Here is a 12,918-nt window from a genome sequence, read left to right as displayed (position 1 = left end):
CATATAGCTATATTCTAATTAAATATTTAGTAGATAATTTGGTTAAGTTAGGTTACATATTTAATATAATGCGCGACCCCCCTTACATAGTTTTTTGTTGTATTTTTCATAATTTGTTACTAAAGTATTGTATTTTCATCATATTTTGTTTATTTCATTAGCATTCACCAAACTTCACTTATAGAGTGTGTATTATATAACACATAAGTACCAAAAAATGAACAAAATCAAAAACTTTTGTACATCTTATGGCTAAGCCAGGCCCAATTATGGGGGCTGAGACGCGAATGCAACGATAGCGAGTATTATGTTTGGAGAGAACATTGAATGAAGAATCCAATGGTATGTTTCTTTCTTTCCTTTCTGCTTTCTGCCCTACAGTAACTATGAATACGTTCTAAGATCACACTGGTTATGCATGACATGTTACTTGTCGGCTATTTGAAACAGATTCAAGAATTACGCTTAGGTTACATCTCAGAAAACTGGTTTCATAGCTACAAAAACAAGTCACGCCATTGTTTAGCCACTGTATGAATTAAAATCAAGTTGCCATCAAATCATGGCTAATTAAATAAAAAAAAACAAGTTTTTTTTAACTGAAAGTAGGGAACGACGTTAAAACTTAAAACGAAAAAAAATTATTACGTATATGAAAGGGACTGTCCCCTCCTCAAAGCCTCGCTCTTTACGCTAAAGTTTTTTATTGTTTAAAAAAAAAGAGTTGTGAGAAAGTCAAACTCTAGCGTAAAGAGCGCGGCGGTGTGGAGGTGACAGCCCCTTTCACATACGGAATAATTTCTGTTCGTTTTAAGTTTTAACGTCGTTCCTTACTTTCAGTTAAAAAAAACTTGTTTTTTTATTTAATTTTTGAACGTTTTTGAATTAATGCAGGTTTTGATTTTGGCTCACCGTACATGAATAATTAAAACAAAATTTGCATATTACTTTTGCCTTTATTTGGTTAAATGGCTTTCCCGAAACTTGTTTAATTTTATTTACTAACGTTTTTATAAGTAATAAATATACGTAACTTACGTAACGAACTTCCATATTCATACATTTTTTAATACGTATATTAGGGGGTTTACCCCCTAGTCAATACCTTGCTCTTTAAGCTAAAGTGAATTTTGTTCCAATTCTTTAAAAATCACCCCTTAATCACAAATGCCATTAATTAGAATAAATAGCTCTTATGAAAGTACTAAAAAATCTTTGGCTTAAAGAGCGAGGTGTTGACTAGGGGGTAAACCCAATCATATACGTAATATTTTCTGTTCGTTTTAAGTTTTGATTTTGCTCCTTAATTTCAGTTGAAAAACTTGTTTTTTTTTATATTTAATTTCTGATCTTTTTTTTTTAGATAATACTGGGAAATCCGGCGCCCCCTTCATAGCAATGTCCCTTCCCCCATGAAAACTTCCTTCATGGAAAGATCCTCCCATATAACCCCCGACCCACAATCCCCCCCCCCCAGTACCAGAAAAAATCCCCCTGAAAACGTCTGTATACTTCCCAATAACCAACTACACGTTAACATTGGGTAAAGTTCATAACTTTCAGCCCTCCCCCAGGGGACTTCGGGGGATTAAGTCATCCTAAAAGATACAGTTGTCATATTTTCGACCATGCTGAACAAAATGGCTATCTCAAAATTTTTATCGGGTGACTTTGGGAAAAAAATGAGCGTGGGAGAGGGCCTAGTTGCCTTCCATTTTTTTGATCACTTCAAAAGGGCACTAGAACTTTTAATTTCCGTTCGAATGAGCCCTCCCACGATATTCTAGGACCACTGGGTCGATACGATCACCCCTGGGAAAAAAAAATAATAAATAAACACGCATCCGTGATCTTTCTTCTGGCAAAAAATGCAAAATTCCACATTTTTGTTGAAAGAAGCTTGAAACCTCTGCAGTAGGGTTCTCTGATATGCTGAATATGATGGTGTGATTTTCATTTAGGTTCTATAACTTTTAGGGGCCTTTCCCCCTTTTTGGAAAATCAGCCAAATTTTCTCAAATTTCCGTTTTCTAGAGTTTCGGTTACCATTTAGCCGGGTCGCTCCTTACTTACAGTTCGTTACCACGAACTGTTTGATAGAGAAAAATGGGGGGAAACGACGGCATGGGCTAATCTAATTTATGAATGGTCTTTCATTTTTTTTTTTTTTTCACTGTTTCTTTTGCTTTTTTAATGAACACACCAAAAGGTTAGTTTTATTCTTTTTTTTTTTAGCTCTGAGGTCGGCTTGGTGCTGGGCCTTGCTGAAATATTGGTTTTTGTCTTTTCGCTTTGTCTTTTCCACTTGCTGAAAATCATCCTCGTTTTCTTGATTGATTTTAATTATATATGTGTTTATACTTTCTCTTTTTTGTCAAACATTATATTAACTATACCTGCATCTGTTCGCCTTGGTAGAAGTTCAGCTTAAACTCTCGTCTTTTTCTAAATGCGATCAAGTAGCCTAGCCTAGAAGAATTATACTATTTTTGTTTAGTCAGAAAATGGTAAAATTCTTGATGGTGTTTTTTACTGTCTTGGAAAGTAGCTGAGTAAGGTGAATGAATTTTAAAGGAATGTTTCCAAAGCATAAGCAACGCCTCGTAAAGGTCTTTCAGGTAATTGTCCACAAGATTCCACTTGTGAAAGAAAAACTATAATAAGGAAAGAGCAGTACTACTCAAGGTACTTACGTGTGTACCTTTTAGTCCCTCCCTTGACTTACTTGACTTAAGGCTCCTGCCGAGGGTTCGGCGTAGAGAACGATGAGACCTCCAGGTTGACCTGTCACTTGCCAGTCTCGCAGGTTCTTCCAACGGGATGTGGGCTTGGGTGAGGAATTCATCGGCTTTGTCCTTCCACCTAGTGGTGGGCGTCCTCTGGGTCTCTTCCATCCGGGTAGGGTGGGGTCGAAGTCGAAAGCGACCCGTATTGGGGCGTCGCGTGGCATGCGAAGGAGGTGGCCGTACCACCGAACAGTACGCTGGGTGAGCTGCATCGAGAAAGGAGTTTGAGCGGTACGTGACAGGAGAGTCTGGAATGAGGCAGACTATGTCTGGTGACCACGTGCCTCTGGATATGGGGTTTCCCCTAACTAAACGCTCCATGTTAATGGGCAGCCTCAACCTTATGAGGTGGGTGGAGCCCACCCCAGGGACTCAGTATCTAGGCAAGTCCTAGCTCTAATTAGATCCCAGGCCTAGGGTCGGTTGGGCCTGCAACCCTCCACGCGAAAATTTTACCGCAACGAAAAACGATGATACTGCCTCGGATGACCTACCCCCCCCTCCCCCCAAAAAATCCCATATCTTCATTTTGACGTCCATTATTCTACAGACACCTTTGCTCAATCACTATCCGGGTAAAACTAACCGGGGTTTATCCTATCTGTTCGCAATATAATTATCGCGTACTTGCCTGATTCTACATAAATACCGAAAATTTGTCTATATTCATTTTTTTTTTATGTTTTTACGAGTTGGAAAGCATTTCGGGGGGGGAAACCCCCTAACCTTCCCTTGTATACGGCCTTGATCATAATGAGATATACGAAAATATGATACTTTAGTAGCAAAATTATGAAAAAACTACAACATAGAATTATGGAAAGTAGGCCGCCCAGAACGTATTATATTAAATACCTAACCGTCTCTATATGTTAAATATTTAATAAAAATGTACCTGCATAGTAGTTTATCACTCAGGCTAAACTAATTATCTCCGAATGCAGAGACACTGGTTTTACAGCAGATCAAGAACAACAGTGTGGTCGCTATAATACATATATACCCTAGTCAACACTCCTTCCTTATCCTGGCAATCGGCCCCCTTCTGGCGGGCCGCTCCAGGGACGTTCGTCAAGGGGGGGGGATATCGTCCCTCCGCCGCATTTGAAAAATAATTTTTTTATATTTCCATTGACAGAGGCCTTTTCTATTTTCATTGTAAAATTGAAAAAAAAAATTGTCCCCCTTCCCTATATTTTGAAAAATATAACTTGCTCCTTCTCTCTACATTTTCGTGATTTGACGCCACTGGGCCACACTTAGATCTATGCTATACCGTATACAAAACTTCCGGAGAGAACATTATGATAATAAAATTGTTACTTTATAAAATAATAATTAAAAAAGCTTTTTCCACGAAATACATTTTTCAAAGAAAAGTAAAGAGCTCTATTAAACAAAAAATGAGCAAAAATAAAATCAAATCATCTTTCAATCGAAAAACTACCGCAGATCACCATTGATAAATAGATGTAACACAAAAAGAAGCGAAATACAAATAAATAAAAGAGTCAAAATCAACGAGCTGAAAGTAGCATGAGTTGGGCTCAAAACCCATATGGCTTCCCAAGGCCAGAACATAATTTCCACTTTACTGAAAATAAATAAATGTCTTTACTTTTATAGCTTTAATAAATCAAATAACATTAATATTTATATTACTAAATCTCAGTATATGTATATTAAACTGACTATGCACATTCATTTGTATTTTTTTCAGTAAAGTGCAAATTATCTAAAAATTTTGATTGGATGTACTTGGGGAAATGGTGGGTGTCAGAGGGGTGATAGTTATCCTTCAATCACTTTAAACTGTTAAAAAGGGCAAAGGCCCTTCTATTTTCCGATCGAATGAGCCCTTTTTGATGTTTCTACAACTTCTCTATCTATAAAAACCCTATATGCCCCCAGGTAATAACTTACAACCCTTGCCCCGAGGGCTCTGACGGGGTTATCATCCTCAAATACCAAAATCTTAAAACGTTTAACTTCGTTGAACAAAATGGCTGTCTAAAAATTATCATTGAATACATTTTGGGAAATGGTCGGCATGAGAGGGGAATTAGTTTGCCTCCAATTAATTTCGACTATTAAAAAGGGCACTAGCCCTTAGATTTTCCAATCTAATGAGCCCTTTTTCAAGTTTCTACGACAAAGCTTTCAATAAAAACCACATATGTCCCCAGGGCATAATTTACAACCCTTGGCCTGAGGGTTGTTGGGGGAGTATCATCCTCAACGATATAATTTCTGGACCTTTCAACTACTTTGAACAAAATGGCTATCTCAAAATTTTGAATGGATATGTTTGGATAAATGGTGGGCCTAAAAGGGCTGTTAATTGCCTTCTAATCACTTTAGATGCTAAAAAGGACACTACCTCTTTCAATTTCCAATCAAATGAGTTCTTTTTGAAGTTTCTACGACAGCAATTTCTATAAAAACCTTATATGCCCCTAGGACATAACTTGCAACTCTTGCCTTGAGGACTGTGGGGGGTTGTCATCCTCAAAGACCTAATTTCCAGAACTTTCAACTATGTTGAACAAAATGGCTATCTCAAAATTTTGATTGGATGTGTTTGGGGAAAAAGTGGGCGTGAGAATGGGGTTAGTTGCCCCCCAATCACTTTCTACTATTAAAAAGAGCACTAGCCCTTTGAAGTTCCAATCGCATAAGCCTTTTTTGAAGTTTCTACGACAACGCTTTCTATAAAAATCTTATATGCCCCCAGGGCATAACTTACAAGCCTTGCCCTGACGGCTGTTGGGAATTGTCCTCCTCAAAAACATAATTTCTATCAAAAACATAGTTTCTATTGGAAATCAACTACGATGAACAAAATGGTTATCTCTAAATTTTGATTGGATGTGTTTGGGGAAATGGTGGGCGTGGAAGGGTTGTTAGTGTCCGTCCAATCACTTTTGACTATTAAAAAGGTCACTAGCCACTCCAATTTCAAATCGAATGAGCCCTTTTCAAAGTTTCTACGACAACTCCTTCGATACGAAGTGCCCTGGTCTAGAACTAAAAAATAAATAATACATTGTGCCAACATTCTTCTTTACTTAGGCAGCGCAATTGCGCTGCCTATGATAACTTCTCTATAATAAAACTACTCTTCCTTATATTCGTTTTTTCTTTAATTCATGATTTGTTCATCATATTTCCAAACAGTCTGAAATAATATTATTCACTATGATCACAAAAATGTGATCAGTAAAAGTCTTTTGCCTGTATATATGATAAAGTAAGCATATTGTTATTATAATCTTTTCCTGTGAAATTTTATATAATCTATGGATATATTTGTTCCCTTAGGTGGGGGGGGGAGAGACAATTGTCACGGTAAGAAAATTGTATATGAGATGGTACAACTCTTTTGCTATTATAGTGTTTCCTTTAAAGGGGGCATCTTGATGCACTATTACTGTTTTTTTGAAGCGTCTTCCCCCTCCAAATGATATTGACCTTCGATGATTTTTGACAAACTTTGTGTTGCTGAAGGGAAACTTCCCGAAATAGATGTAGATTACAAGCCCAAAGGAAAGTTTTAAAAACCGCATAATTTTGCTAAATTCTGACATGTAAGGTTTTTAAAGATTTGGAAAAATGTGTCTTGTATTTGCAAAAATTATTTTTATGAATTAAAATCTTACTCAGATCATCGGATCTGTGTTCTCAAATTCGAGAGTAAAAAAAGAAAAAAAAGGAGACCTAAGCCAGAATCAAACTGTTTTTTTTTTGTTTAATTGCAGAAACTCCCTTCGAAAGTTTTGAAAAGTGTAACCGTCTTGGCTGTACGTTGGGCGAGTCTTCTATCCACAGAAATAGGGAACTATTAGCTTAAAATGTACGTTTTGATGTTTCAGATCTCCCTGGAAAAATTTCTTCCTCCCTCACATTTTCGCTGTTAACTGCGTACCTTATCTTCAATCAAACCCCCTTATATGAAAGTCACTAATAATATTATTGTACAGTACTTTATACTAGCATTTTTTAGTTTGATAAAATAAGGTAGACGGAAAAAAATATCCGCTGGAATCCTGAGATATAGGCTAAACTTGATTTTGACTTGACAGTCTTTTACTTTATTTTGTATTTTGTATAAATGGTATTTGTAGTTTTACAAAGTCTTTTACTTTGTTTTTAGTTTTGTATGAATGGTATTTGCATTTTTACAGTCTTTTACTTTGTTGAAACAATATAGGTTGAGGCACGTGCGCGTGCACAGGGAAGTGGGCACAGGAAAAACCTTTGTCAGGATCCTGTCTTTCAATTTGCCTATTTTTGCCCATCATGGATGCCAGATATAACTCTAGTCCTACGCCTAATTCAACTGCTAGTTTTTATCTATCTATTGATGCTTCACTTTACATTGAAGAAGATTGATTGGCTTGGTAATGTTTGATTACAAAATGTTTCATAGTTCATTTATTTTGAGATGGTCCCCCAGTATTATCATACATAAAATCGTCCCTATTCTAATAAATTACAATCCCTCGCCCTAGTTTTGGGTTAGCATAGGCAGGTTGGTTTGAAATGTTTTGATAAAATTTGTTAGTTTGAAAGTTATTGTATTATACAATTGAATAACTAGTCTGAAAATCAAAATTTTGTAGACTATTTTTAAATTTGAAAGTAATTAATTGCTAGCTTTTCCTTATTCTCATCATTTCGTCACACCTAAAACGAAAGAGTGGATCTTTCGCTTTTTGACAAAGAATTAAAGAATGCGATATTCCTTTAGTAGACCATTATGTACTGGTCTCACTTTCTGTGGCACATTTGCGTCGTCGACAACCCCCCTCCGCTGACCTAACAAAGGAAAAACGAAAACATGAACTATAAGAACACTTACATACCCACAATTCGACCTACGCAGGGGAGGAGGGCGCAAGGCGTCGTCCCCTCGGAAATCCTGAATTTTCCAAATCTCTGGACACTGTTCAAATTATAAAACTTTTTATCATCCCCCCCCTCCGCAAAAAAATGCCGCCTACGTGCCTGGCTGCTTAATTACGTCGAAAGTTCACAATGCTTTCGCGATAATTCCGATATATTCCACTAGCTGGTCCATTTTCGAAAAAACAAAAAAACTATATCTTCTCGAAAAATAAAGATTACACAGTGGCACTTGAAGAAACTTTTTGGAAATATGAAAGAAAAAAAGTATGGGTAACCTGAACTGGTCACATGTGGCCAGTGTGTCACATGTGGGTCGCATGTGGCCAGTGTGTCACATGTGGCCAATTCCGTCTAAAATTCTTTTTAACTTGGAGAAAAAAGAATCGGGTTCTTTGTAGTTCTAATTTCCTGAAATCCTTGACAGTTAAATTTGTAGTTTTTTTTCGTTGAAGACAGACTTGATTAGACGTAACCAAAGAAAAAAGCTTGAATGAAAATGCATAGTTGCCAGGCATATAGGTGGACGGTAGTGTTGTCAGTGGGGTGGCAAGGAGGTGTTTACCTTCCCCCAACATTGTTTAGCTCTTCTAGATTTCGAGAAATGCCTTTATTTGTATTTCATATTCACCACTGGTGAGAGGGGTCCTTCTGGTATGCGCTATTCTCCCAGGAAAACTCTCCAAGGAGATTTTTAGGATTTCCCATGTTTGAGGCACTTTTCTCGAAGCTATGTTCCCCAACAGATCTTGCGTACGTGTATGTCTAGGACTACCGATTGTCATTGGTAGTCAACGCCAGGAAAAGAAAGACAGCATCTCTATGCTATATATGTTCCCTACTGTGAATTCCCTGATTCACGATCCTGCTTCGGAAATCTCCGACAATATCTTTTGCCATGTGAGTCAAAATCACATGTTGTTTCTTATTTTTGCCTGCGCATGCTTGGTATACAAAAATGTCATTTTTTTTCTCAGTTTGCTTGCATCCCCTGGATGAAAGTTTTTCTTTGGTTAATTTATTGCATTTGTTGTTTTATTTCCGAGAAAACTTTTGCCGCTTGAACTAATGCCGGCATTTTCTCGTATTAAAAAAATAGCTGTTTCAAAATAGTACATTTGTTCTAAACATTCGAAATAGGCACTTGTGTGGAATGCATTTCGGGGATGATGTCGTTTTTCTTTTTTTTTTTTGGGGGGGGGTGGGTCGTTTCCGCATAACACGCAACATCAAACGGATTGTATTGAAATTTTAGGAACTCATCGAAATAAATACAAAAAACTATCTTTCTGGGCTGTTGAACGTCTGTTCGTATATACCACGACGATGTAAGTATTTTCCAACATTGAATTACGTCGCTATATGTTAATTAATGGTAGAAGAAGCGAGGCCTCAGATAGTTTCGTTTCTGATTTTCTTCCCTATAACAATTGCTAATTATCGTATGGTTATCATAGCCTATATATTTTAACGTTTACTGAATTAATCATCTATTGCAGCTCCCACAGATCATTTACTTTATGGAAATCGATCACAAACTCTGTTAAGAATCGGGAAGCCTCACGAAGCTCTTCAAGATGCAACCACTGCCATCGGGTGCAAACCTCAGTGGTACAAGGTAAATCTCAGTAATAAAAAAAAAAATACTTGCAATATTTTATTTTAAATATTGAGGCTACCAAAAATGTTTATCAGCAATTTGTAATCTGTTCTCGGTCTGATCTGATCTGTTCTCTGTCTGATCAGATCTGTTCTTGGTCTGATATGATCTGTTTTCGGTATGATCTAATAGTGTATGTGGTGAAATGAAAATAATGCACGGTGAGATGAAAAAAACAAAAAAAACAAACAACAACTATGTTTGGGTTTCTTAGGAGGTGGACAAGGCAGAAAGTTTTGAGATGCTTACAAGGACGAAGAGTGTTTACTGGTATGTAAGCATTCACGTTCATATTGCGGTGTGTTCTTATTGGGGTGCGTTCTTATTGGGGTGCGTTTAACTATTGGTGTGTCTTATGGGTACTTTTGTCTTAATTCATGATTTTGAAGAATCTCAGACCCTAGAGCCTTTCAGTTCTAAAATTTGGTATCAAAGTTTTGCGGTCACTAGACATTCAAATATAGGAATGATGTATGAAGGAATCATGTCGATCCTCAACAAAATGTTTTAAATAGTCAGGAATTACTTGTTCGAGATTCAGCGTTTTCTTGAATCGTGATTTTGAAAAAGGACCTAGAAAAAAAAAAAAAAAAAACAATCGTAAAAAACCTTGAATTACCAAATGAATCAGAGTAAAAATATTTTTCTCCTAGGCCCATCATAGATCCATTCGTTTCTGAAAACTGCGATTTTCAAATAGGCTACCTTTCTTTTGGTCGTTTCGTAGCTATGAAGTTTTTATAGCAGTAGGCTAGCACCTTTCGTCTTGGAACGTTGGAAAGTGTAAATAAATAATTAAGACTGTAAAAAAATATTTAACTCAATAATTAAGTTAAATTTGACAAAGCTTTTCGACCGTCGGAAGGCAAAAACTAATTGTTTTTAGGAAAACCAAATTTGATGCCCGCTAGTACCAGAAGATGCATAATTTTTTATTAAAAATCGAATTCCGGTTTTTTCTAATTTTTAAGCCAATTCAAACAATCATATTTTGTTTTCACTGTGCTGTTAGAAGTGTTGTTAGAAACCTGTTTCTAATTTTTAATGTTTTTTCTAATTTTTAAGCCAATTCAAACAATCAGATTTCGTTTTCACTGTGCTGTTAGAAATCTGTTTCTAATTTTTAATGTTTTATCTAATTTTTAAGCCAATTCAAACAATCAAATTTCATTTTCACTGTGCTGTTAGAAGTGCTGTTAGAAATCTGTTTCTAATTTTTAATTATTTTTTCTAATTTTCAAGCCAATTCAAATAATCCGATTTCGTTTTCACAGTGCTGTTAGAAGTGCTGTTTCTAATTTTTAATCTTTCTTCTAATTTTTTAAGCCAATTCAAACAATCAGATTTTGTTTTCACTTTGCTGTAAGAAATCTGTTTCTAAATAGGCAAAATTACATGCCTGAGAATGAACTTTTTCCTCTGTTGCAGTTTCGTAAAAGAATCTAGAAAAAGACGAAAATATTAGGCAAACACACAAAAATCTAAATGTTGAAGATCATTTACCTGATACTAAACTTTTCCCTCTGTTTAGGCTAAAAAAAAAAAACCAACAAAATTCTTTTTGAAAAAAAAATAAAAAAAATAAAATCGTCCTCCATATCTTAAGACGTTTTATTATCAATATCTTTACTACAAGTTTTCTTCATCCCAATTTTTTTTTTTTTTTTGTGAACTCGCGGAAAAAGAATCGTTATTAAAACCATTTACTGTTAGCAATGCTGAAATGTTTTAAATGGGCCTGAATTTAAAAAAAAAGGATACCTACCCTAATCTAAAAAAAAAGTTTTTTCAACTGAAAGTAAGGAGCAATATCAAAACTTAAAACCAACAGGAATTATTACGTATATGAAGGGGGCTGCCACCTCCTCAACACCTTGCTCTTTGCGCTGAAGTTTTTTAGTACTTTTAAAAAAACTTTTTGTTCTAATGAAATGACCGTTAAGTTTTAGGAGGCATCTTTAAGGAATTGGGACAAAATTCAAACTTTCAATTAATGCATTTCCAATTAATGCATAATTTCAGATTGTCCATCCTTTCCTGTGGTTAGACTCAGTTTCGTACTTGTCTCAGGCTCGTAGCCTTTAATTGGTAAAATTAAACTTAATGAAATTTACATAATTGAAATCAGCATAATAATCCGATTTTTTTTTATGTATCTATGGGTATCAAAATTCCGTTTTTTTAGAGTTTCAGTTACTATTGAGCCAGGTCGCTCTTTACTTACAATTCGTTACCACGAACTGTTTGAATAATATTAAAACAGAATTTCAAAATGAGTATATAAATGCAATGTAAAACTGTAAAACGCAAAATTGCAGAGTAAATTCTGAAATCGAAACGTTTGTAAGCTTTATTTTATTCTAAAAGTTTTTTTTTTAATTTGACGTGAAAAATCTGTTGACTATTCTGTGATAGCTCGCTTAAAAACCAGTTTTGTTAAACTTAATAGAGATAATCTGTTAGAACGGGATAATCATGCCTTAAAATACAGCATGCCTACCTTACCCAGATTTTAGACTTCCTGATTCCTAAAACTGCGCGATAAGCGTTTTCAATTAATGCATAATTTCAGATTGTCCATCCTTTCCTATGGTAGACACCATTTAGTATTTTCTGGACTTACACGGGTGAGTGCTAACACACGTCACATAAACCGACTTGTGCCACTCAAGATCAGGTCAAGTCACATCTAGGAATTATTTTGTGCCTTTTATAGACAGTGTTCTTAACTAATTATGACCAGTGCGTGTTTTTTTTTATTTTACTTGTAAAAAGCAAAGGCATTTAGTTTGGCTTCGGCCATGAACCGGTTTCACAGCTGCCAAGACAAATGACGGGTGATAGAATGCACTGGACGTGTAAAATGTGGGTTATTTGTGCATATGGGGGTGGGTGGGGGTAACGTTACACTAGGTTAGGTTACTTTACCCCCCCCCCTCCCATTATATGCAAATATATAGCCCAAGTTATATTATTATATACACTAAAGTATTATATTTTCATCATGTTTTGGTATATTTTATTGTGATTAACCTAACTTCATTTCTCGAGTGTGTTCTGAATTGTACGGGAGTACCGTATTATTTATTATTTGTATCCTGACTGCAAACCTATCTATTTGTTGCTTAAAAAAAGAAAAAAAATAATTATAATAATGTAAAATGCTTAAAATGAGACTTTGAGTATTCCAGCATTTTTAGCACCCTTCTGTTTCTTTCAAGATGTTCATCATTGGGTTGTTTAGGTTTAGACACGTAATTATGTGAGCCTTGAGGCAAGTTAATTAATTAATGTAGTTCCCGTTTTTGTTTTCCTTTTACTAAAGACAATCCTCTCTGTTTACATTAGATCTAATCAATTTTTGTTTATATTTAGTGCCCCAAGAAAGTGGAACAAATGAATAAGTAAAACAATCAAACATAAACTAACAGCCACGGACAGAGTTTCATCCACTCTATATAAATGTTGTAACAGTAAGATCACGGCTCAGGGATTTTTGCTACTGCATTCTCGGCGCGTACAAACATCTCCCATTTAATCTGCCATCAGCGGTCCAGTGTATATTAC

The 12,918-nt window shown here is 35.7% G+C and overlaps 1 protein-coding gene across 2 annotated transcripts in view; it reads left to right on the top strand.

The window, feature by feature from the left end:
• Positions 1 to 12,918, top strand: part of LOC148955838 (LON peptidase N-terminal domain and RING finger protein 3) — a 112,068-nt gene that overhangs the window by 54,091 nt on the left and 45,059 nt on the right. For both annotated transcript variants that reach the window (XM_089104505.1, XM_089104499.1), the window contains one exon: positions 9,191 to 9,309. In XM_089104505.1, the coding sequence (XP_088960631.1) occupies positions 9,191 to 9,309 (119 nt within the window). The remainder of the gene's footprint in view (positions 1 to 9,190; positions 9,310 to 12,918) is intronic.

This window comes from Artemia sp. Qi Xiang Cuo, chromosome 2 (assembly GCF_049724085.1).
Source record: "Artemia sp. Qi Xiang Cuo chromosome 2, ASM4972408v1, whole genome shotgun sequence".
Taxonomy (NCBI): domain Eukaryota; kingdom Metazoa; phylum Arthropoda; class Branchiopoda; order Anostraca; family Artemiidae; genus Artemia; species Artemia sp. Qi Xiang Cuo.
Note: the sequence above shows the minus strand (reverse complement) of the source record. Positions and strands in the feature narration are given on the sequence as shown.